The sequence below is a fragment of the Hylaeus volcanicus genome, chromosome 4 (genome assembly GCF_026283585.1).
Source record: "Hylaeus volcanicus isolate JK05 chromosome 4, UHH_iyHylVolc1.0_haploid, whole genome shotgun sequence".
In the NCBI taxonomy this organism is placed as follows: Eukaryota; Metazoa; Arthropoda; class Insecta; order Hymenoptera; family Colletidae; genus Hylaeus; species Hylaeus volcanicus.
Window position 1 is genome coordinate 2,382,442 of NC_071979.1, and position 26,298 is coordinate 2,408,739.

The window sequence follows — 26,298 nt, forward strand, 5'->3', positions numbered from 1 at the left end:
ACAAATCACATTTGTCAGCATGTTACCACGTGGCTAAATTTTTCTAGGTACTTGGAGTATTTTGTCTAGGTGAACTCACATCTGTGATTCCACTTGGAACTTATAATTAGAAGTGCTTGGAAGGATAATCTCTAATGAATACCCGAAACAATTTTAAATCTATTATCTTTGAAGGTAAAATGCCTAAGTTCTAATGAAATAGTTCAAAGTTCAGCTGCTAAATGTCGCCTGGAATTTATTTATTTATTTATTTATTTAAGGTGTTATAGACAGTAGAGGTCTATGTTACACCACAATATGGTACAACATTTATACAGAGTTCCTTAGTTTATAGTTTGTTATGTACATTTAACTATAATATTGTTACTACATTGTACTTTGTTTTCTTGTCTCCAACATACACTGAGCCTTGTTTATTCATTCATTCTCTACCTTTTTATCTTTACTAATTCCGAACATTTTGTTATTAATAACTTTGAAATCATCTATTTTAAACATTTTCCATTAATTAATTGATAATTCAATATTTTTTTATGCTACCTTATTGTTTAGCTTGAACTGCCTTAAGTCAGGACTGCAATCTTACTTTTAACTATTTAAAATTGTTCATTTATTTTGTTATTCGATTTCCCTTTCTTTTTTGTTTTTGGTGTACTACAATAGTAATCACAACTTTTTTATCGCTACATATCATTTATTATTCAATAAGCGTTATCTCGAGACAACTCTATAGTCTTACTTGGGGTTTTATTTATTATAAACTTTATTATAAAAATAATTGACTTCCAAATATATATTCTTCAGGTACTCTCCCCTATATAATACTTATAACATAACCGCAATAATTCAATTTTTAATATTCCGTAATTTCTACCATAAGCTGATGCGTTTAGCGCCTCCCACGCAATATGCATCTTCCCCACCTAGGGCCGGCGTTAGGGAGAGGCGCTGTCGGGCAACTGCCCGGGGCGCCAGATTTTTGGTAGCGTCGCAGTCCGGTGTAGATTATTAAAGCTGCTATATATTGTAGTTTAATCTTTACAATCTACCTACAGATTCATCGTTTGATTATTATTACCTTGACATCTTTTCTTAAAAATTTTAAGCCTCTGAAGGGACCCCGCGATAATCTTGCACGAGGCGCCAATATTGCTAAAGCCGGCCCTGACATGTCAGTTAAAAGTCACAACTAAACAAGGAAGGAAAACTGTGGTATTCTATCTGTCTTTGTCTCTTAGCGCATGCGTACAAGTGCATGGATCCACGCATCTTCTGAATATCTCCTTGCCAACGTTAACACTTTTTTTCAATTCAATTCACTCGACATTCAATTATTTTCTTGTAATATTTTATCGATATCAGTGTCATATAAAATGTTTTTTAAAAATTTTAAGCCTCTGAAGGGGCCCCGCGATAATCTTGCCCGGGGCGCCAATATTGCTAAAACCGGCCCTGTCCCCACCACCTGTTGCACAACGAAATTTGAATCGTGTCGGTTGGGTGTCGGTTGAGATCCGAATACATGCATAATTTGTCGCAGCCTCTGACGTGATACACCCGATTGCGAGAGTGCATTTCGCAGCAACCTGTTGATATGTTTTAGAATACGATACGGTTGTACTTGTTGCTTTGTGTACACCCCAGTTCCTATATTAGCTTCTTTTTAATCTTCTTTTTAATTTAACGAGACGTAAAAAGTAATCGTTGAGAGATGAGCGATTCCGGAGACGGTGTCAAATATAAATGGAGCCCCGAGAGCACAGCGTTATTGGTATCGGTATGGTCCGATAGGCAAGTGCAGAAACAACTCGAATACGCCTCGAAACCACAGCTTATTTGGGAAAGCGTCGCCCGTTATATGACGAAAAAGGGATACAACGTTTCTGCTAAACAATGTCGATCCCGAATGAAGCAAGTTTTGGTCTGTTACCGAGAAGCCAAAAGAGCTGGTACACGAGCGGGTGTAGAGCAATATTATGAATCGATCGATCGTGTTCTTAAGAACAAACGTTTGGAGGGAATTAACATTGATGGCATAGATACCGTAGGTGAGGATTCCAAAATTTCTATTTCTGGTTTTTGGTATTCTTCCTTTATATTAATGCTTGCGCAGTAATTATCAAAAGCAGCTTTGAGATGAAATAATGTAAGTACACTTCTCCGTACTCCAAATAATCAGTTTGGCTTTCTCCTGTCTTAACAGATGCAGTGTTACACGTCAAGTCTCCACCAAAAGATGTTAAAACAAATAAAAATATGGAAATGAGACACAGATATTCAGAGCCTATACAGACACTTCATCGTACAGAAGCGTTGTCTCCTACTTACACATTTGGGCGTAAGTATTACCTTTCGGGTACTCGACGATGCTATTAACATATGTTGTTATGTTGAAATACCTCTACCACTGGAAGAACTTATAATAACATCTTTAGTGCCTCCTCCAAGGTGTTATTGTAAAACTTTGAAAACCTATCACTTATCAGTAAATTGTACACATGTATGTAAATATTATTTAAATAACATTTTGCGCATCTCTGTGTACCAGTACTGTGTATTGTGTTACAAAACAAATTCTCCTCTTTAACTATTTTCTATACAGAAAATGACAAGTTTAAGATGTCCCTATAAAACAAAATCAACATATAATAATAAAATATAATACTATAAATGTCTATATACATATCATTTTGTAGGTGAAAACGAATATCCAGACTCCCCAGAGTCAAATGAAACCGTAATAGCTCGGCCTTATAGAGTCTTTTCTCCAACAAGGGATGTAGCCATTAATACCGGCGAACAGTTAGTTAAAATAGCTGGCAAATCAACACAGTGCGGTTCTTTTCCAATGGAAGAACCGGTGCGTGCAAGTTATAAACAGAATGTATTGCACAGCAATCCATATAGCGAAGTACCCTATCAAAATACGGTCCAAAATGTACAAAATCATATAATACAAGAGAACATGCAGCAACATCAAAATTTTCAACAAAACGATATATGCAATCAGCAAAATATGTTAGGAAACAATTTAGGGTTTCAACAGAATCTGCACAAATTGAATCAAAATTTAGCGACTCTGTCTGTAAATGTTCCGCAAAGAATTAGTCCGTCGACTATACAGAATTGTAATTTGGAACATATGATTCAGCAACAGAATCATTTGCAACAGATAGTGCAAGCAAATAATCGTGCGATGCCTCAAGAGCCACAAAAACTTGCGTTTAGGCGAGATTTAGTAGCTGCATATAGACAGCAATATGGCAACGTACTATCTCATATGCCTCCTATAATAGATGATAAAGAAAAAGGATCTCCAACTTATTCTCCGGATGTGTCTCAAAATTTAAATGATGCTTTTTGCCAATCAAAAAGTGACGCGAAAATGCATAACCTAAACGAAGGCTACAGTTGTTCTACGCAAGTGCCAAATCCATTAACAGTGCCTAACAATCCTGATAATACCGTAATAACAAATAACGCGACGTGTAACGATGATAGTCTTTTAATGGAATTTTTAATGGACTCCTTAACTCAAACGGACAACGACAGCAAATCAAAAGACACTGCAGTTAATACGGATAACATTCCACATGTACCAGTAAGAAAAAAGAAAGCGCAGAAACTAGAGCAGCTCTTTCTGAGTGCGATTAATTCTCAGAATGAAGTTGTTAATAAGGTAAGATAAAATTAATTGATTTTCTTTATATAAACAGTTCGTATAATAATACTATATTATTCTAGATTCTCGCAGCACAAAATGATATCCTAACGAAATTCTTAGACGTCGACAGAGATCGTCAAAACAGGCTCGAAAATCGATTGGATAATTTGTTGAAGGTTGTTCATACTTCTGTGCTTACGAAACAAAATCCAGAGCAAAATGTTGAAATACCTCCACCACTGGAAGAACCTATAATAACATCTTTAGTGCCTCCACCAAGGCCCGGAGCACCTCCTCCAAAGTTGGATTTAGTTCCTCCAAAACCTTGCAGAGTTCCTTGTACAGTGCCAAATTCTAATATCGAATTGATTAATCAAAATCCAGTAGCAACAAGACCAGGTGTTGTTACTCCTATAACTAGCCCTATAAAAAAACCTGGCACTATATGGTCGAAATTAGGACCGGTATCACAGTCTCCTTTCGTGAAGGCTCAGCAAAGATTGGGTTTCCAACCTGCTCCGATCACAGAAACTCGAACTCAATCCTCCGCTGAAAGACGTATAGTCAGAGACATGGAGAACTTTACTATGAACACGCAAGTCATGAAATTTGAAACAATGAAATTCTTGGAAATGGAGAAACAACTGGAAGAGAAAATAGAAAATGCTCGTCTCGAAACGACGATCAGTCAAACTTTACATGCGCGCAGAAAATTATTCACGCAGAGAGAACCAACTGCGGCTATGGTACTGACTGCAGCATTTTTGGAAAACGAATGCCGCGCTGCAGAACTTATGAATCAGTGTGACGGTTATTACGCGAACGAAGGAAATTTAAAAAATATCGAGGACGATTTGTTAGCTGGTCAAGGAGAAAGTTATGAGCATTTACGACAACTAAATATTCGGCCTACTTATATATCTGGAGAACCTTGTGATAGTTCTACCCCAGCAAAATTAGAAATCATTTCTAGCAATAGAGACAAACCTCCTGTACCAAAACAAACGATTCAACAATTGGCTCAGCTTGTTATGAACACAGGAAGATGGAAAGATCTTGCGGCACAAAATGAACAGAAGAATCAAGGAAATACACAGAAACAGCCAAACGTCCGTACAATCGGTTATAACGAAGGATGTGTAACAGGACAGCCTAGCGTCGTGTCGAGAGAAAATCAAATGAAAGATGACAAAAGTTATGTTCGTGACTGGATGCTAAATAAATACGGAGCAACAAACGAACAGAAACCAGTATCATCGCGTAATGTAGTAAATAAACAACCTACGTTCCCCATAGGTTTTACAACAACAACGATGGATGTTGAAAACTCAAAAAAGAAAGATCCCAATGATGAAATTTGTAGACCTCTTGGTTTCAACAATAACATTTTACCGAATGGCAAACAACAAAATGTTCGTTTTATGGACGAAGCGCTTGCTGAATTGTACCACATGTACAAGGAAAGAGTGTCCAAAGAACAACAAGAAAAGAATGATAGTTTACCATACGTACCAGGTAATGGTAACACCATTTCACCTCAAAATCGACAAATGATTGAAAAGTATATCCACGAAATAATGCCAAAAAGACAGTTCAGAGACGGCAAAGACAAAGATACTGATTCTGATAACGATGAATTTTTGGATACTACTGCTACTATGTCAACAATTGTACCACGTCGAGGATCCCTTACGTCAACTGGTACTACATCAACAGAAACTGGACATACCCTGAAATTCACAAAGCCAGATAACTGTGTTATTAGTTAATTATATGGGCGTAAGAAATACATAAACCAAGTACTCTGCAAATTACAACTACTATACGAGATTCTAAGAATAAATAATATTAAAACTATTCCTTTAACGTATAATTCTTATACAGTTCTAAACTACACTTTTTGAAACAAGAATTATAACTCCATTCAACAGACGTATATTACGCGTATATTTGTGCAATACGTTTTCTTTCATACAAATTATTACAAAACATTACGAAATAAGAAAGTCATGTTATTGGATACTTGTTTCTATGAGAGCAGTGAATTAATTTTGTTTAAATAGCAATCATGCATATGTTACTTCGACAAGTATGTACAACATATACATACATGAAAGATTAACGGTCAAAATATTTCTGTATTTAATGTTTCTTTGTTTCGCACATGTTGTTCAATGATGATTATATTTCTCATAATATAACCGTTGCTATTAAATATTATTAAATACATTATTCAATTGTATTAACTTCCTGACAAAAGGAAATTTTCTTGATTGGTTGCTGAAAAGTATAAATATAAAATACATAGAGATCAGAAAACTGTCCAAGTTTAAATTGTTGATATCTTCAAGGAGTAAACTTAAAAGTATAAATGAAGATATATTCTTTATTACTCAAACATTTTAGCTCTATTCTGGTCTCTACATATTTTATTTAAATTAACTTTTATTACATTGCGTATGCATTATATATAGTTTATGTACGAATGGTGAAAGTTTATACGGTTGTCATGTATGACGTTGTTAAATTGTTTGCTTTGTTTTTACTTTAAATTGATGGATCGTTTACTTGTCCTGTAAATATTAATACATTTTCAGAAGTATTAGATTCGTCATTACGAAGCGTTTTAACGATGCCATAGAAAAATGGACGGTCGATTCTGACTTCTGATTGGAAAAGGGAACAGCGTACTGCTATTAATCCTGCAACAAAATTGTAAAATAACAACGATATTTTATTTTTTTTTATCGTAGCAGACAACGTTCACAATGCATTAAACATCCAGGAAAAAGCAGCATTAATAAGGCTACTAAGATAACACCAGCATGAATTATGTTATAAAGTGTATGAATAAATTTACTATTAAAATCATTTAAATGTGTTTATTTTTAATTTTTATACATTCCAGTGCAATTATCATTCTTAGTAGACCAGTGTAAAATATCACGCTCGTTCGATAATAGAATTAACATTAATAAATTTGGTTGAAGGTATATTAAGTACTTATTCACAAGGAATTAATTTTGTGGTAGTTCCGATCACTTAAGAGTCTATTATGTTTAAGTCTGAGGTTCGCTAACGACTCCAGTAAATATCGATGTTATTTCGGGGTTGCTGGTTTCGTTATTGGAAATTCTTTTAACAATACTGAAGAGGAACGGACGATTTACTTCGATTTGCATTGGTATTACTAACGAGAATGCGTTCACTACCATTCCTGTAACAAAATTGTGGTATAATATGATAACATATTATTTAAGTAAATGATTTGTTTCTTAATCAATATTAAAAACTAAATATACTTAATAACAGCCATAAAACGATCACTACAATATAAAGAAGCGTTAACATACAAAGATTTATACTACAGTTTATACATGCACTGTGTATTACGTAAGTTCAAAAGATATTAAAAAGTTCATACATAAACGGATGTAAAAATCAATTCAATTTAAAGAGTATTAATGTGTCCACTGAACAAAACTACAGTATTTAAAGTTTCCTTAATTTTAGTTTTTTGAATACAACTATAAAGAAATGGACGATCAATCTTCAAAATCCGGGGTGGAAACTTGATTGGCGCGAAACCCGTCAAACCCATGAACGTGGCTAAAACAAGTTGAAATGGAACATTGCAAGCATTGTAAATACAATGTAGGAATGCGTAGTGTTACAGGGACTGTGATTTTCATTTCTCTTAATTACCCGTAACACTTATAATTAACTAATACCCCATGAAATGTTATTTCAAGTTACTATACACCACTGTACACCTATTGCATTTATACTCTAAGATTAGGATGCTGTTTATAAATTTGAAGTAATGGTTAAACGAAAGATAAGTCTTCAGAGGTCAATGGATTTTGATAAGACTGCAATTGTGGTATATATAGCGAATACTGTCTGAGAGGTTCGCCTATTACCGATACAACTAATACAAATAAGCAGTAATAAGCCTATTACTATCCCTATTCTCTATCGGTCAACAACCATTCCTTCTACTTATTGACACCATGCAATAACAGAGATCTAATATTGTACCATATTGTACTCGCCTCATACTGGGTAGAGAAGGTAACTGCACTCTGTCTATTATTATTATATTTATTAGTACTGTTTACAAGGACCTTTGGGGCTTAAGACCTCCTTTACTCTAGTCTATTAGCAGTGAATCCTCTTAAAGTATCACTGGCTTGAGATTTCATTGCGAAGAAGAGCAAGAGTAACTGAGAAACCGTAAAAGTATAATATATTCCAACTATTTTTTCTGTCTTTATATTCGATGGAACTTTTCTATGAAGTAGCAGTTTATAGAAAAATATTCAACATGATTTGTTTTTTCATCCATATAATTTATTTTATTATTCTGCTCTTAAATCTATCCTTTCCAATCTTCGAATATAAATCCTTTGAATTATTTTCCAAATGATTTCTTTTAAAACATGTTCCGTTAAACCTATTTTTTAACTACATACTGAGGAAATATGTACAATACGTATGTACCATGATTGTTATTTATAAAAATAACAATATTGTTTTTAAATTCGTGGGTCAATAACATGACCGCTAAATAACGAGATGGAGTGAACTCTGTTTTCCTTGTCTCGTGTGGTTTGTATGATGTTATAATAGAATGGACGATTAACATCAAAATCCTCAAAGAAGGCGAGAGACTCTGACACTACGAGAATACCTGGAACAAATTACAGTATGGAAATCATCTGCTTTATAGTTTTCAGATTATAGCTAAATTTTAACTCGAATGAAACCATTGAAGTATCCTGCAGGCAATTATAAATGTTCTATACACGTATGCTATTTTTATTTACCCTAAGTACAAATATTAATTTTACATTTAAAAATTGACCATTGTTTCGTAGGGAATTAAGTGGAATTATTTAAAAATATTATATAATGACACGTTTCTAAAATTGGTGAGGTCAAATCTTAACTTTGTACATTATTGTAGTAAAGCACATAGTGATTATATCACCTGAATATATTTAAATAAAATACAATCGCCTACATTAGACAATCACGGTCATTTGATTTAGTTTATTGTGACTTTGTCTCCCAGATAAGTTCTATTAGAAATTCCCATTTCTATTTCTTTATTCTTGGAAAAAATGGTTATCGCATGGAAACTTGATAGGAAATATAATGAAATTCATAAATCACAATTTTATTATTACAAAGTATCCAATATTGTGCAATTAATAAATTAATATATGTAATTTTATTTGCTACATATGAAGTAACATCACTGAATCTTCTAACTGCAGCTTTCGACTAAGATCAAATGTAATTTTTAAGATCGCTTTAAACTGGGTTCAGATTATTCGAGTTCAGTTATGCATCCTGTAAATATTGGCATGTTTGTGTCCCCTTTTATAAGTACAGTGTAGAGGAATGGATGGTTTATTGACATATCTACCGGGATTGTAATAGAGTCTAAAAATAATATTCCTGAAACAATGGCAATACGTAAAAACACAAACTTATTCAAAGATTTTCTAGTTTTTATACCCATGTGCATGTGTAATATTAAAAAAAAAAAACAAATCGTTGATATATAAATTATTTCTCATAAAGATCTGTTTTAATATTTTGTATTTTGCACTTGTTTATTTTTACATTATACATGCTTTGTCTGTTACACAGTGACTTTCTGTCAAATGTTTATAAGTATGCTTGCATGTACAATCAAATATTTGAATCCTCGTACAAAAATACATTATTTCAATGCCATTATTTTAAATCTTTGGTTAATGCGGACTAGACTATATATGATTAACACTAATCTAGATAAGTGTAGAAAATAGTCCTTGCAAAATTAAGTGAAATTTGGTTCGAGAACATGCCCAGTAAATATTGGTATAATATCTTGAGTATCTTGTTTCACAACTAGGTTGATACTATATAGAAAGGGACGATCAATCTTCACTCGTGGTCTGTGCACCATAGAACGTTGTTCGATTAATACTCCTGGAACAAATTGCAGGATGACCGTTCTGAATCTAATTGGATAACTGATCAAACTGATTAGGATGTCTCGATAACAATACACGAGCACAATGTTAGGATGAAACAGTCAGCCTCCAAAAATGGAACCAAACCATGTAATTCAATTTTCAAAATGATAGTTATTTAAGATATCTTAAGTGATCGTGACGTATGGACCACCCTTGTATAGTAATGGGAAGCAAAGCAGAATTTGAACAATTTTTTAAAACAAAATTCCTTCTTTAATTTTTAAATGAAAATGTAGTTTGTAATAGTATCCTTAAAGAAATCTTATAGCGATGGAGGTGTAAATTGATTAGTCAAAAAATTGAATGGTGAGATAGAAATAAATATAAAATGAAATTGAGATATGAAAATTGTATCCCCTTACTAGATAAATTTATTTGACAATTGAAAAATACACGTACAATTATGAAATATGGGAAAAGCTACATTCTCTTGAACAGTTCAGTCGAATTAAACGCAATTGTTATTTCATTAATTTAATTTAATTTAATTGTTCTGGAAATTTGTCATCGTTCCAACAAAGAGCGGAGTCTGGTTATGCTTAATTGCAAAGTGAAAAGGTTTGTCAACTCTGAAGACTAAGGGTTGTACTGGCGGAGGAGGTGCCGGAAGTGCATAGAAATGCATGCCTAGAAATAAACACATATTAGATGCAAATATTTACGAGTTAAACTAATTGTCATAGGGAAGATTTAATCATTTAATTCTTTTAATTTGAAGATACATTCTATAAATGATCTTCAAAGCTAGAAGGTAATGAAATACAATGAATTATTGCATTAAATTTGAGCAGATATCCTAGAATCAATTTATGTTTACGCTAAATAAGCTATTTCAGGAATTATTGAAAACCCTCAAAGATTTCGACAAACTCTTGAAATATGTTGGAGAAGATACGTCACTGATTGTGAGTGGTCACAAGCACAAAGTTTTAAAGATATTACTAACTGCGGATTTTATGCATTCATGGCCTATACGAATATAATAAACTTGTACGATACATATGTATATATATATATAATTATCCAAAAGGAAATAATGATACTATTGTAACAATTTATAAAATATATTCTACATATATTTAGCACACAAATGTATAAAATTCGCAGTCTAATTATTATAATTCTTTAATTCTATAAAGTTGAGAAGTTGTAATATGCATTCATAGCTCACGTGAACAGTGGGTTGCTTGTTGCTAGGGGTGCTTTGATTAGAATCACCAAAAGGAAAGTGATAGTTAATTACAATCTAATTTAAATTTAGACTTATTTAGTCCTCGTTTTCATTTTGTAAAGAGAATCGAACCACTACGAATGAAAAATTATGGCCTGAATCGAACTGGTTCTATTTTCAGGAGAATAACAGATTACTAATAGTTATATTTTGAAAGATAAGAATGAATAACAAATTATTTAATTATCGTTTGATTAAGGATAAAAATATATAAATATAGCAGATACATATTTTTTGGTTCAAATTTTATATATAAAGGGTGTTCGAAGATATACGATGCAATACCAGAGTTCTCTTTAAAGAAATTATATAAGATAAATGGCATTTACTCAAAATGACACAAAACTCATTTATTAGCAAAGAACGAGATAAGAAAATCATTATAAAATGCTGTACTATTTATTCGATATCACATATTCTATACAAATTCTAGTTAACTTGTTAAAATTACAAATAGTATATGACCTTAAAAGCATTTGATCTTGTTGTTTGTGTATGCAATACAAAAAACACAACTACTTCTTATGGAATTACAAAATCTTATAAATAATTGTCAGTGGAATGCTCTTTCCTTAAATCTATAAGGCAACATGGCATTATAAAAATTTTGTTTATAAAAGTAGGTCAAACCTTATCAAAATATCGTTTTTATAAAATAGATACTACAATAAATGCGAAGAGTTTGACTTCTGTTTTTTGTGATTATTAAAGGAAGATTATTATTCGAGCGAGTATACTGAATTTAAATGTATATGTGCAATTGTCGCGAGTAATGAATTTGTTTAAATAAGAGGTGAAAATCTGTAATGAAACAGGACAAAGACAAAATTATGATATTTAATACTCATAAAAATTGAATTATCGCAGGCGTAAATAGCAGTATAAGAATTAATTATTGTTTGTTTTATAGTATCTTCGTCAATTTATGAATTGGATAATGCTGACAAATCTTAAGCTCTCAATGAAATGCAACACGAGTGATAATCTTTTCGACATGAAATAAAAGATATTTATTTCAATTAGTCGAAGCAGTTCAGCGACTTATATTAATATTGGCAAGTTAGTGGTATATGATCACCTCTAATTTAATTTCGAGAACTGTAGATGTAAAGAGAGGGGGAAAATGGTTAACAAATTTCAAATCTCTCTCGCTTAAATCGACAAATAGTAGAATATCATACAAAATCGAGATTGACTGTGCTTTTTTCATTAGGGAGAAATGCTGTCGTCTAATATTTACTCCCTATAAACAATATCGTTTGGTAATATTTAACGATCGACAGGAATGATCGATTGACGTGGAACACAATGGGCTTCGGCGGCGACCAAAAACTCGAAAGAGGCCTTACACCGATACCTGCCAGAACCAATTAACAGTGAATTACTCGTTTGACCCGTAATCACGGAATTCGTAAGAAAACAATTAGGCCTGTTCTGTGTGTTCCTACTGAAAATTTCTAATCGTGTTAGAGAGTGATCGGAATGATCAGAGTTAATGCAAGAAATGTAACAGTATGAGAACGAGAAAAGGAAAAAGAGCGAAGGAATTGAATTTATGTATGCTTCTGAAAATAATAATAATCAGTCATTAGAAACAGGATGCATAATATAATTGAGAAATCAAGCGTTTGTATCTGGACTAATGACTCTGCCAGTGAAGAGGATTACGTTGTCGCTCCTTGTTGTAACTGCATAAAAAAATGGTCCATTTACTCGAAACATTCCATGTAGAGGAGACAAGAAGAATGTCAACCCATTTTCTGTCGAAAAGAATTTCATATTATTTTCAATTCGAGGAAGAGTAAAATGTACTTATGCAAGGTACTGATTCTCTATCCTGTTTAATTTCCTTCCTCTTTTTTCATTTCCTTTTCTCTCTATCGGTTTTGTCGAATATTGTAACAGTTTCTATGATTTGTGATTAATCATATATGTATTAAATGAATAATATGATTAAATTACAATCGATACCTAACAGTGTTTATACCATACCAATCATACAACATTCTATATACTACTATGTAAATCTATTTGCTGTACCGATGTTTTATTTATCATGAATATATACATAATATCTATTCAGCTATATTATTTATGACATGTGTATATATCACATTTCACTAAAGTGAATGATTAGTACACAGCGCAATGTGAAAAATGATGTAAAAAAAAAAAGGCATATACAGACAGATAGTATAGAATATTACACAATCCAGCAAACCGAACACAAGAAAACATTCGCATATTGTTAACTAGATATTAAGACACTACATAATTTATTGAATTTGCACACAGCACATGAGTACACACATATAGAGGTTCAGAGAAAATGAAGATTATAAAGGCGTTATATAACATTTTTAATTTAAGCGACACGATAATTCATCAGTTTCTCTGCACTTCTTGTGAAAGCAAAAGAGAATCATAAATTAAGCAAAAAATGAAATTAAGCAAAATATTACTTCCACTAATAACGAATGTGTTCATTAAATTATTACCATTTTAATTGAACATGATCGATAGACAGAATAATTGATAATGTAGAAGTAAAGAGCTTTAACAATGACTGACAAAAGTCTTTGAGACCTTTACAATCTTATTACGCAACTACTAGAATTTTATAATTTTAGAAACAAAATTTGAACCATACTTTTAACTCATACATAGTATATAAAATTGATAACATAAATAAAATAACATAATGACAAAATTGACTATTAACGTTTGGCTACTCTCAGCGCATACAGATTCCAGATTATCATATATACAGATCGTACTACAAAATCTATGACTTTTTATTGTGTTACGTCGTGTACCTTAGAGGTTTATATTTTAAAATATTACTTTGCTTAACCTCAACACGAAATTTCTCAAAAGAACAAATTGACGACTTACCAGTTACAGCAGCAGCTTCGCTACCTTCTTCGTTCACTTCGATAAATGCCTTTTGTACAACTTTGCTAACAGCCAAGGGACCATCAGCCATTCCAGAGAAATTAGCGTGCGTGGTGAACATGTCAGTTAGACCCAACTAAATAGGATAAAAATGAAGAGTATGTGAGAAAATGCCTACTATATAATTATAATTATAATAATTATATATAATTATAATTATGATAAACGTACCTTGATTAGAACACTTCTGAGATCTATTTTACTTTCGATCTTAAATTTCGGCAAAAATAATTGCACATCGCGTGAATATCCTTGATTTAATATATCATTCATATTCATATCTCGCATTTTTCTTTCGCACTCGGCCAAACCATTAATTTCATTTGGAAGAATTATAACCATGCTCAATTCACCTCCCTATAAAATTGGTTTAGTTATTTTTATAACTCGAACATTATTTTATTTCTACCGTACTTGCAACGTGAACAAATGTTTACAAATATTATCTCGATTAAAAAGTTACCTTGTATGGTATTTCAATAAATTGTGCATTCAAACTTTCAATATTGCCATGCTTGTAGGAGCCTTGTCTGTACATAGTAGGAACATCTCGTACTGTATTCTCATTAATATGGAATGGCATTGGTTTAGTAAAGTTAGAATTGAATTTATTTTTCCATTGACCCTTGAAATATACAGCATTCACAAGTACTAATGCTGTATCCGAACTCAAATCATCTGTTCGCAGAAGATATAATTGGTGAATTCGAGGTTGTTTAATTCATTTTTATAATGTGTCTATTAATTATATACTAGAATACTTTATTTTTAGTTACTTTTAACTCTCTATAATATGATAGTATACAGAACGTATAATACAACTGTTTTCATATCTTACACAATTAGTAGGTAAATTTACTAACCAGGATTAACGATGCTCTTAATGAGATTATTTGTATTTTGTTGAACCCACGTGTTGACAATATTTGCAGCTTCTACAGATTTGGCAAAGTCTACCGATTGAGTAGCAGAACGGAAGAAACTTGCTGTCAATTGTTGATAAGCTGGTTTTACAGGAAATTTGTCAGTTGCGAAAACTTTATTTGCAACGCTAAGTTTATTTTCCTTAACGTTCTACAATAAAACATATAAATTAATAGAAAATAATATGAAATTAAAATTACATGCACAAAAATAAAGTGAAACAAAGAAGAAGAGAAAGAAAGAATTGATACATACATTGAGGCTATCGATGAGTGCTTGATAACCAGCTGTACCAAGACTCTCTGGGGATGGCAAATGAAGAACCCTTTTAAATTGGTTTTCTGTTTCCCCACGAGCGCCATAAGAAGCCATAGCAAGAACAATAGCTGCGCTAATAGGAGACATTATAAGATTGCCTTGATTCTCCTCTATTACAGCCTGGAAAAATATTTATATTGCGTAACTTGTACCTTTCCAATATTCAGATTAATAACAATCTTACGTAAGATCTATATATATTGCATTTTCTTACCTGAACTAGCGATGATGAAAATTCATTTGTGCCTTGTGAAACAGCACGGAGTGCTTCATTGTCAACTGCCTGAGTTGCCATTGCTAGTGGAATAAGGCACACGATCAACCAATTCCCTTTAATTGAAAAAATTAATCTATTAATTAAGATCGATCAAAATGTTGAATGTATATTAATTCTACGAAAATTACATCAAAGAAATTGAATACAAACTAATATACTATTATTTGTTGAAAACAATTAATCAAACGTATCACATTAAATACACATTTAATACACATTGAAATTATAGGTATATTTCATGGAAAAAGTAGTAGATGAGAAAGACAAAAGTATTCTCTTTAAAACTGTTTGAACTAAATACATTTGTACGGGCCTAAATGACAAAACATAATTGGTGGTTTACACATTACATATTGTTTAAGGTGTACATGGACTTGTTACAGGCTAAATTCAAGAATTTTCTTTCACAATTTAAATACATATTCAAATTGAAAACAAAGCATAATTTTACAGTGCTAGTATTGAAAAACAATGCCACAAACCATAATCCTCTATCACGTTTACTTTAGAAGTTACATTAATGTAAAGTATGATAATATCATATTTATAATGAATATAATTTATAAACTAAACGTAATAGAGAACTGCGATTTACATGGTTAAATAGTTTTAAACTTATTCGTATAGATTCACTGGGTGAATGTGATTGTTCTTTGGAAGTTTGGGAGACGTAGCTCTCAATCATAGCTAATGTAATGAAGTGTTATAAAATTATGTTTCATATATTAAGAGATTCGTATATTATAATGATGTATTATATAATGTAAAAAAGCTTTACAGATAGAAACCAAAAGCCCCAAGAAAGGTCATTGTCCTTCTGTCAATTAAATGTGTATGTTTCAAACTTTTTAAGTAAGTATAACTTCTAAACTAAACATGATAGAGAATTGTAGCTTGCTGCATTGTTTTTCTAATAAATTATATTATGTAGTGTTACCATCGTCTTAAATGCATAGTGATGTTGTGTTACATACTATGTAGAGGATCTCTGCTATAATGTTATAATATATAATGCTAGCTACTGACAAGGAAACACCGATGAGTGTTACATCTCGATTTTTATGCAATTTTGTACATTTGTTTGTGGGACTTTGCTATGAATTACACCATCTTCGGTTCCACTTTTGCGTTTCAAGAAACTATCCCTTTTACTAACCCGAAAATGATAAGAGAAAGCGAGAAACTTTTAAATACAAAATTGAATGGTTTCTAACATTCTTTAACACTGTAGTAAGAGATTTAAACAAATTTATTTTTAATAATATTAAAATAATTAAAATAATTTGTATTCGTTACTTTCATTTGGTTCAAATATTTGCTAGATATAACATGTTAACAAATTTTGTTTATTTTGCCCATGCCGATTATTAATACGCATCAAAGCAAAGAAATCTTGTTTGAGTCGAAAAGGTAAAGCATTATATTTGTAGACCTAACTGTATTTGTTTAATTATTTATATTTTTCATGAATTGCAACGTCGATGCACGTGTGATAGAACCTTCAAGACCTGAAAGTCCCAAGGTGAACAAGTGCTACGGTCAGCAAGTTCTATCGCCATATAAATTTTTACAGAAATATTATTTGCTTAAAAATACGAGAGGAAAAAGACGAAATTCTGTGACAAGAAAAAATAGAAGTTCATGTAACAACGCAGATCCTCTACGTAACCGGAACTTCTACGCAGTAACAGTAATATCACACACACGTTGTGTGAGTGGCCGTTAAAGTGTAAGGAAAAAAAAGTACATCTAGCAGCCTCGGTGTCGTTTAACTCACGAGTCACAGAGCATTAATCAAATATTACTTTTGACATTTTCTTTTCGTTAGCCTTTTAGAATATTTGTATAGTCATTAAGACTAACTATGCAAAAGATGACATTTCTGAGAACGAGTAAGGGAAAATAATATTTTGTAGTAATTGTTATCCCTGTTTAGGCTTCAGATATCTATAGCGTACAAAAATTGAATTAGACTTTTAAGTGTTAAGTGTAAATGAACATTTGTGGTACATGTACTTTGACGTTAGACATGGTCAGCCATACATAAAATATGTATTTAATTCTTCGTTCACCCATTAACCCTTTCAAGCTGATCAAATTTTGTATTTATAATATCAAATATTATTTCGAATTTTGCAATTATGATATCAGATTCAAAGTTTGCGACTCAAGTAAGTCATAAATACCAAAGTTTCATGAAAATGTAATAACTTTTTAAGATACATGTCGGCCATATTGGATCCGCCATTTTGAATTTTGTAATTTTAACATGATTGTTAATGTTATATCCGATGTACAGTTAGAGGTATAAAAACAGTTGCCCGGGGCGCTGGATTTTTGGAGGACGCACTGTCCCGGTGTCCCTGGTACGCGAATATACCGATATTTTCTCATTGTCTCTTCTATGCTATGTAGTTTAACAATGTTTACAATCTAACTACAGATTCATCGTTTGATATTATTACCTTGTCCTTCGTTCTTAAAAATCGTAACCCCCGAATGAGCGCCACAATAATTTTGTCCAGGGCGCCAATATTGGTAAACCCGACACTGCGTGTAGGTCAATATTATATAACAGATAAGTTGATCTTGTGATGCAGAATTCAAATAAAAATTGTACTAATCGATAAACATAAGAAGATAAAATATATAAAATGAATATACTTTTTCTTTTTTTAATGATTTGTTTAAGGTCACATCAACGTTATTAGCGACCACATTTGCTTAAGCGACTAGTTGTTTATATAAATGTCATCCTCGTACTTGTACCAGTAAATTATGTCTGTCCGATGCTATCGCAAATTTATAAAACTCGACCGTATCGTTTAGTATACATATATATGTACATATACATTTTGTTATTAAATATTTATGTGTCAGATTAGTGTGTCCGATCCTTAATATTGATAATGTCGTTTGAAGTTTTCTCGTTGGAGATACTAAAATAGTTTCTCCTATTGATTTTTGATCATACCAGAAATACCATATCGACATAAGCAAAGATATATGTAATTAAATATCGAATAAAATAAAATAAAATAATGTGTGTGGAATAATTTTAAACTTTAATAATTAATAACGAGAACATAGTATTTATACGATCATTTAATTGTAAATTATTTCATATTCGCTTGCTAAAATTTGTATTATTTATTGTATTATTATATATAATATATTAAGCGAATTGTTTATATACATAAACAACAGTAGGTAACTATTATAAGTATCGATAATTCGAACAATTAAGATTAATTTCATCTCTTCGTTACGTTACCAACGTAACAAGATTACTATCGAAATGACCGTTAAGAAATAACTTTGACGCAAATAACGCAAGGGAAACTCGTACTTCCCAGAAACTACATATAATATATGTACGAAGCGTAATATGTATATGCAATCGACATGTTAACTCTGTCATTGGGGAAAACCCATTAGAACGCGAACTTGTATTATAATCTTGTTGCTTACAACGGAATTAACGATTCTTTGTAGTTGGCAATACAAATAAACAGTTCTACAAATAAACTGTCTAATGTTTGATAAGGCGTGCCACTTTTTGGTATCGGGTTAAGAGTACGAGAAAAACAAACTCTCGCTATAGAGAAATAATTCAATGTAAATCCTAACCGAGTTACTCATCCTCGTCAAGACAATTTCTGCTTAGACAGCTACGCTATACGTATAACCTTGCAAGGGCTCTATGCAGGGCCGGCTTTAGCAATATTGGCCCCCCGGGCAAGATTATCGTAGCGCCCCTTCAGAGGCTTAAAATTTTTAAAAAAGATTTTATATGACACTGATATCGATAAAATATTACAAGAAAATAATTGAATGTCGAGTGAATTGAATTGAAAAAAAGTGTTAACGTTGGCAAGGAGATATTCAGAAGATGCGTGGATCTATGCACTTGTACGCATGCGCTAAGAGACAAAGACAAATAGAGTACCACAGTTTTCTTTCTCTGTTAAGTCGTGACTTTTAACTGTAACATGGTCAGGGCCGGTTTTAGCAATATTGGCGCCCCGGGCAAGATTATCGCGGCGCCCCTTCAGGCTAAAATTTTTAAGAAAAGAAGACAAGGTAATAATATCAAACGATGAATCTGTAGCTAGATTGTAAAGATTGTTAAACTACAATATATAGCAGTTATACTAATCTACACCCGACTGCGACGCCCCCAAAAATCTGGCGCCCCGGGCGGTTGCCCGACCGCGCACCCACCTAATCCGGCCCTGGCTCTATGTTATTGAAAACAAATCGATCCATTAGTACACGCGGCATCGTAACGAATAGTAATTATTTTGATAAATGATTCGCGTGAAGCGATTCTATTCTCTCTAATTCTTGAAATAATATCCAATATTATTACGAAACCTAACAGCTGGAATGTAATTTAACTCTTATTATGTTCGTTCCGTCTTATGACGAGATCGAACGGGAATACCAAGATGTGGTATTTATTTTAAACACAGGTATGTATGCGATACGTTCAACATTTTCGAAACAATTGTATCTCTCAACTATTTTCGATCATATTTACTAATCATGTTTACTTAGCATAATATAAACGTTTAGTATGGCGTATGAAATACGGGGTTTTATTTTCGAGTAAAGATTCGTTTAGAAAATATTAATTTTTATCGAATACCATTTTACATTTTTTTTGTCGAATTTCACTTGGCATGACACTGCAAAGGATTAATATTTTATTAACGCGATGATTTTGTTTACTTTCGAAGAATACCAAACATGGTGACACATTAACGGAATTAAAAAATAGCAATGAGACAGACATCACTATTTAAAGATTATGGTTAATGTTTCGCGTGTGAAAAAAGTTTTGCGTAGTTTTTTAATTATCAGAGACAAATTTCTTGTACATTTATTACGAAATTTCTATGCATATTACACAAATGAAGATTATACAGGGTGTCCTAACAATGTTGGAGGTCATTGAAAAGAGTAGTTCGGGAAGTGATTTAAAACAACTTTTTCCTTAGCGAAAATATTGTGCGGGGTTTCGTTAAGGAGATATTAACGTAGTCTACGCTCCACCGATATACTCGCGTTCTGATTGGTCGCGGAGCGTGGGCGCCTCGCGCTCAGATTGGTCAGTGTTTTCCATTAATATCTCCTTAACGAAGCAACATATAACATTTTCGCTAAGGAAAAAGTTGTTTCAAATCACCTCCCGAACCACCTTTTTCAAGGTGTTTCATTTTTGGGACATCCTGTATTTTACAACTTATCTCTGTGATCAAAATTCAAGTCTCAATAATATAACAAAACGTTACTCTATAACTTTATCGAAACAACTTTTTAATAGACTTATCAAAAATTGGCTGAAGTTTACTTCTAGGCACTAAAAATTATTGACTTTTTTTTATACCATTCAGTAGATTTTAATGCCTAGATTACAAAAATGTAAGTTTTAATGTTAGGAATCCAACGGTTTAAAAATTACGAGTATTTAAAGTTGAACACCTTTGACATATTTTTGACTGGTTAATTGGACGCCATATTGGCTTTATCCGATGCTCTCTTGATCAAAATAAAAAAAAAAAAAGTAAAGTAAAGTAAAGTTTAACACAAAAATTAATCAATAGTAGTTTAACAATTCTTAACCATTACTTATCTTTTTGTACCGATCAAATATTTTGCTAATTGATGTTTATAATTTCTTTGATACAGTTTGACGATGCAGTAAACAAAAAGAGAAAACAACTATAACTCAAGGATATAACTTAATGAAAATAAACCAGAATACGAGATCGCGTTCAAACTGTATACTGACGAAATGAACATTTTCAAAATGTTTACTTTCTAAGAGAAAAATATAGATGTTGAATTGAACAATCTCCTCCTAAGTCGGTTAAAAAAGAATTGAATCGTAGACCACACTAAATAATATACATTTGTATATAATTTATCTGTAAAATTACAAATATGTTGGCTTCATTCAGTACGTTAAGAATTTCAATATCAGAGGAAGCCACGATAATTTTAAAACACGCTAGAATTTATTTCATACGAAAATATCAAAGATAATGTTAATGGCGAGATATGATATTAATAGCATTAATCCACACATTAAATTTATTTAGTCTTCACAATACGATGATGGCACATGTATATACATATGCATATATGTATACATATATACATACATACATATATATATACCGGCTACGACAAATTTGAACTTTCTATGTAAATTAACAAATTTACATATTAAATGTATATTTGGTCTCCGCGATACGATGACGACACCAGTTACGAAAAACTCAAAGTTTCAAATATAAATCAACAAATTTCACAAATAATTTCCGATAAGTTTCTCAACCCGTTTAGTTATAGATAAATACAATAAAATAAATTGAAGGAGATCTCGCGATACTCTGTGATCGTGATACGTATTAGGTTGGCCGAAAAGTTCGTTCGGTTCTTGGTAATGTTTATTTTAACTTGACGAGGACTTTTACAAACCCAGGGTCACGAATTTGATCAAAAGACAGGAAAAGATCGTATAACGCAATGAATAATATATTACAGAGTAAATATATTTCCTTTGGGCGTTAAAATCCGAACGAATTTTTTGTACAACTTAATAGAACATATAAATTACTCACGTAGCCACATGTTAAGTCCTGTCCGGTTAATGCTTTTCGCTTCGAAAGTTAAACGTGGACTGAAAGAGCGAACGAAAAAATATTACCGAACCATAAGGCCAGATCGAAGACGAGCGTCACACTGCGAAACGCGCATACCGAACCGATATAAAAGCACGAGGACGGGAATCAGGAAAATCCCAGCGTTGGAAGGAACGACCTATCAAGGATCGGTGTGCGTCACGACCAATCGTAAAGCACGAATCCGTTTAACCATGTGCCCGCACAAAGCAAAGCGGTGTGAATTTTAAATCCGATTGGTCTTCGATTAACGAATAATCGGAACTGAAATGCAATATAAACAAAACGAGATCAATTGATCGCTATTACCGACATGTATTTAACGTGGTTTCTTCTGGGAAATATTAGAAGATTGTATGCTCATTGTAATTCTTACTTTTCTTGGAACTTGGATCTTTATGTACTCGTATCTTTTAAACTATTGGTTTCCTAAACTTTTAATTTGCATTTTCGGACTTTTCAGGTCAAAAACTATGAGCCTTGATAGGTTTTAACAAAAAAAAAAAATGGGTCCCTGAGGCAAAGTTTAGCTGAATATTGTATCTGTATTTTATGTTTTTATTGTGTTACATCAAAGGATTCCAAGTTCCATTGTCTAAAAGTCAACCCGATGCTCTCTGTATAAAGATATAATGTAAGTTGCCTAGCAATGGACTAATATTGCTGTTAAACGAATGAGTTAAGTGAGCGAAATCATATAATTCGACTGTAACATCTAATATACTAGCCTTGCATTTACTTGTTCTTTAAATTCGTTTCATTCTTGCTTTATATTACTATACTTGGGTATTACATTACTTTACTATAGCTTGGGTACCTCTGGATTGCTAAACCCTTACTGTAGCTACTGTAAAGCATAGCTACAACACCTGAGGGATATTACCTCTAAGTGACGCTAACTACAAAACACAATATAGTCATCAATTTTTACTATATATACTTTTTGGTCTTTATGTATACGATGATATTAGTATAATTATATGAAATAAGCATTCTATATCTTATGAATAGATCGCGGATCTTTATGCAAAATAAAATCTTGGCAAATGTACCTACAAAAATTGAACCTAAATAGGTATTTATTTTACTCTGTAAATATTATAATATGAACTTTACTCTCAATATTTTGTATATTTTTGCATACTGTGTATTTTGTAGTTTCTTGCACATTCAAATTTCCTATAAATGCATAAAAATCCGCAGTCTACTTATGAATAAACATTAATTATTATATAAATGGTGATACTATAAAATATATATAAGTAATACTAGTGCCTATACACCTTTACGGGGCCTAAGATTTTATTAATAAAAGTATTACTCATATGGAAGTGGGAAAATTCCATTTGGCGGTACTTAGTGAACAATAAGAAAAAAGTAAGCAATTATTGAGCGGAAGAAACTTAAATCGCAATGTCCTCTAGTAAAGCAGTTCCTTTCTGAATATTAGAGTATCGTATTGATATGATAATGTATCAAAATTGAATCATTAGTTTTATTTTCACTCTCTGACATAAAAGAAATATTTATTTATTTATTGGCTACCACAATTTAATAGATAGTACCTTGACTACCTGTATTTATAACTTATTTCAATCTTTAAGCAATCCAGAAGTGTTCGTACAGCACTGTTATTTTTTAGCAACTGATCGCATATAGGTTAACTGCGTCAGACAGTTTTGGAAGATTTCAGAAGATTTGAACCTTTTGTTATGCGATCGACTGTGACATAACCTCGCTGGGTGCAATTAATAATAGGTTCATGGAACACGATTATTTTGTCCCATTACTAATTTCACAAGGAAAGTTACAGAAATCCTTTATATTTTTCGCCATTTATGCCCACTTTTATCCACATAAACGCACAAGCATACATCCAAATTGCTCTGGTAATAGATATGAACGTTATCAAAAAGTTCTTAAAAAATAAATAATGTAGCGAAGATAAGATACTAAAAAGTTTCATAAACTTAGTGTTAATGTTAATGAAGAACGCATGTATGTATTATACAGGGTGTCCCAAAAATGTTGTAAGAGGTTGGAAAGAGGAGGTTCGGGAGGTGATTTGAAACAACTTTTTCCTTAGCAAAAATGTTGTCCGAGGCTTCGTTAAAGAGATACTAAGAAAAAACCCCGACCAATCAGAGCGCGAGTATGCCGGTGGAGTGTAGACTACGCGCGCTCTGATTAGTCGGGGTTTTTAGTTAATAATTCTACAAGAATTGCAAAATTGTTGTAGATGCTTGAAAGGGGTGGTTCGGGGGGTGATTTGAAATAACTTTTTCCTTAGCGAAAATGTTGTCCGAGGCTTCGTTAAGGAGATATTAACAAAAAACCCCGACCAATCAGAGCGCGAGGATGCCGGTGGAGCGGCCATAGTAGCGTATGAGCGCGGACGCTTAGCGCGTAGCCTACGCTCCACCGGCATACTCGCGCTCTGATTGGTCGGGGTAGCGTAGTCTACGCGCTTTGATTGGTCGGGGTTTTCCGTTAATATTTCCTAAACGAAGCCTCGGACAACATTTTCACTAAAGAAAAAGTTGTTTCAAATCACCCCCCGAACCACCCCTTTCAAGGACCTCCAACATTAATTGGGACACCCTGTATTTCTACAGGAATATCCTCGTTAACACACTGACGATTCTCTTAAAATTTATTCAAAGAACCGCTTGGAACAAAATCTAAAATGGTACCAACGAAAATATAATAAACCAATTAGTACATGAAATAAATAAAGAAAGAAAACTATAGAAAAATACACATAAAAATAGGATGTAATATGGAAATACATTTCCAGCATCCTAACGAAGACATGACGTGATTGTACATACATATATTTACAGATGATTCATTATTGCGTTACTAAAAGAATTTCAATTTACGGTCGTGAACACAATACATGTAATTCGTATAAAAGTACTTACCAAATTAGAACGTTGAGTGAATCACGAAGTTTCGCGCAGTAGGTGCGTATATTTGATGGTATTTAAACACTCGTTTTGAGATGTATTCGGTATTCTCCCATCCACTTGCTGCAAACCACTGCAAACTGCTCGATAGCCGGCACTGGCACTGACTCGGACGAACTGAACACAATTCGGCAAATCGCAACGTTCGATAAGTCAATCGGTTTTGGCTAATTTGAGGCTTTGTTTGCGAACGAACGAGGAAAAAACAGCAGCCAATTAAATAAAACGCATATCGTTATTCGCGAATGCTTTCAACATATGTATACAAACTGACGACTGTGGGCGTTTTTACTTTATCATGAAATGAACTTCAATCGATAAATGTTTTCGTAATTATCACGGTAAATGAGCGGTACGATTGACAAGTTTTAAGAACGGAATTAGGTCATATGTTAGGTAGAAAACCTTGAAAAATTCTGGTAATAGATATGAACGTTATCAAAAAGTTTTTAAAAAATAAATAATGTAGCGAAGATAAGATACTAAAAAGTTTCATAAACTTAGTGTTAATGTTAATGAAGAACGCATGTATGTATTATACAGGGTGTCCCAAAAATGTTGTAACACCTTGAAAGGGGTGATTCGGGAGGTGATTTGGAACAACTTTTTCCTTAGCGAAAATGTTGTCCGAGGCTTCATTGAGGAGATATTAACGGAAAACACTGACCAATCAGAGCGCGCGTGTACCGTTGAGCGGCCGTTGAGCGGCCGTGGTAGCGAAGGCTACGAGCTAAGCGGCCGCGTCCAATGTCTTTCGATGCACGTCGAGTCGCTTGTTCGCGTACAAGCGCGGCCGCTTAGCACATAGCCTTCGCTACCGCGGCCGCTCCAACGTTATCCGCGCGCTCTGATTGGTCAGTGTTTTTCGTTAATATCTCCTCAACGAAGCCTCGGACAACATTTTCGCTAAAGAAAAAGTTGTTTCAAATCACCTCCCAAACCACCTCCTTCAATTTGTTACAACATTTTTAGGACACCCTGTATATATACAATACAACGACAACAAATATCTTATGAGAAGATTATTTAAGAATTTACGCTATCCACAATTTGCACAAATTTGTGAAGAGAGAATTGGCTGGAAACACGTGATGTGTATAAATAATGTTATTTTGCGAAACTGTGTCTAAAAGTATGAATATTACCTCGTGGAAAATGAATCTTTAACGTTCCGAACTTAAATGCATGACGGGTGCGGCTAGATGGAAACTGATTACTGAGCAACTATACCTTCTC

General features: G+C 32.8%; 2 protein-coding genes across 12 annotated transcripts; one reads left to right on the top strand and one right to left on the bottom strand.

Moving 5' to 3' along the window:
- Positions 1-5,944, top strand: LOC128875313 (uncharacterized). 2 transcript variants are annotated; one of them, XM_054120792.1, is made up of 5 exons: positions 1-174; positions 261-2,048; positions 2,204-2,338; positions 2,697-3,679; positions 3,745-5,944. In XM_054120792.1, exons 2-5 carry the CDS (start codon positions 1,712-1,714, stop codon positions 5,431-5,433), a joined length of 3,144 nt encoding a protein of 1,047 aa, XP_053976767.1. In that variant the 5' UTR covers positions 1-174; positions 261-1,711; the 3' UTR covers positions 5,434-5,944. The 2 variants fall into 2 exon arrangements, with proteins under 2 accessions (XP_053976767.1, XP_053976766.1); XM_054120791.1 differs by having other exon boundaries at positions 1-2,048.
- On the bottom strand, positions 5,595-26,295 carry LOC128875315 (antitrypsin-like). Of its 10 annotated transcripts, XM_054120805.1 has the most exons (9): positions 26,208-26,295; positions 25,018-25,179; positions 15,339-15,454; positions 15,062-15,244; positions 14,746-14,956; positions 14,346-14,560; positions 14,054-14,239; positions 13,823-13,958; positions 6,532-6,881 (listed from the first exon to the last, which is right to left on the bottom strand). In XM_054120805.1, the coding sequence occupies exons 3-9, from the start codon at positions 15,417-15,419 to the stop codon at positions 6,724-6,726; spliced, it is 1,170 nt and encodes a 389-aa protein (XP_053976780.1). In that variant the 5' UTR covers positions 15,420-15,454; positions 25,018-25,179; positions 26,208-26,295; the 3' UTR covers positions 6,532-6,723. The 10 variants fall into 10 exon arrangements, with proteins under 10 accessions (XP_053976773.1, XP_053976780.1, XP_053976769.1 ...); XM_054120798.1 differs by lacking the exons at positions 6,532-6,881; positions 25,018-25,179; positions 26,208-26,295 and adding exons at positions 5,595-6,366; positions 22,034-22,568; XM_054120794.1 differs by lacking the exons at positions 25,018-25,179; positions 26,208-26,295 and adding an exon at positions 22,034-22,421.
- Between the last annotated feature and the right edge of the window lie 3 nt (positions 26,296-26,298).

What these genes read in the sequence shown, in the direction of transcription:
- LOC128875313 (XM_054120791.1), top strand. Translation starts at nt 1,712, where the DNA reads ATGAGCGATTCCGGAGACGGTGTCAAATATAAATGGAGCCCCGAGAGC. An exon ending in TCCTACTTACACATTTGGGC is followed by an intron (nt 2,339 to 2,696) that starts GTAAGTATTACC and finishes ATCATTTTGTAG; the next exon opens with GTGAAAACGAATATCCAGAC. An exon ending in AGAATGAAGTTGTTAATAAG is followed by an intron (nt 3,680 to 3,744) that starts GTAAGATAAAAT and finishes ATATTATTCTAG; the next exon opens with ATTCTCGCAGCACAAAATGA.
- LOC128875315 (XM_054120794.1), bottom strand. An exon ending in CACTCATCGATAGCCTCAAT is followed by an intron (nt 14,957 to 15,061) that starts GTATGTATCAAT and finishes GTTTTATTGTAG; the next exon opens with AACGTTAAGGAAAATAAACT. An exon ending in TCAGAAGTGTTCTAATCAAG is followed by an intron (nt 13,959 to 14,053) that starts GTACGTTTATCA and finishes TATCCTATTTAG; the next exon opens with TTGGGTCTAACTGACATGTT.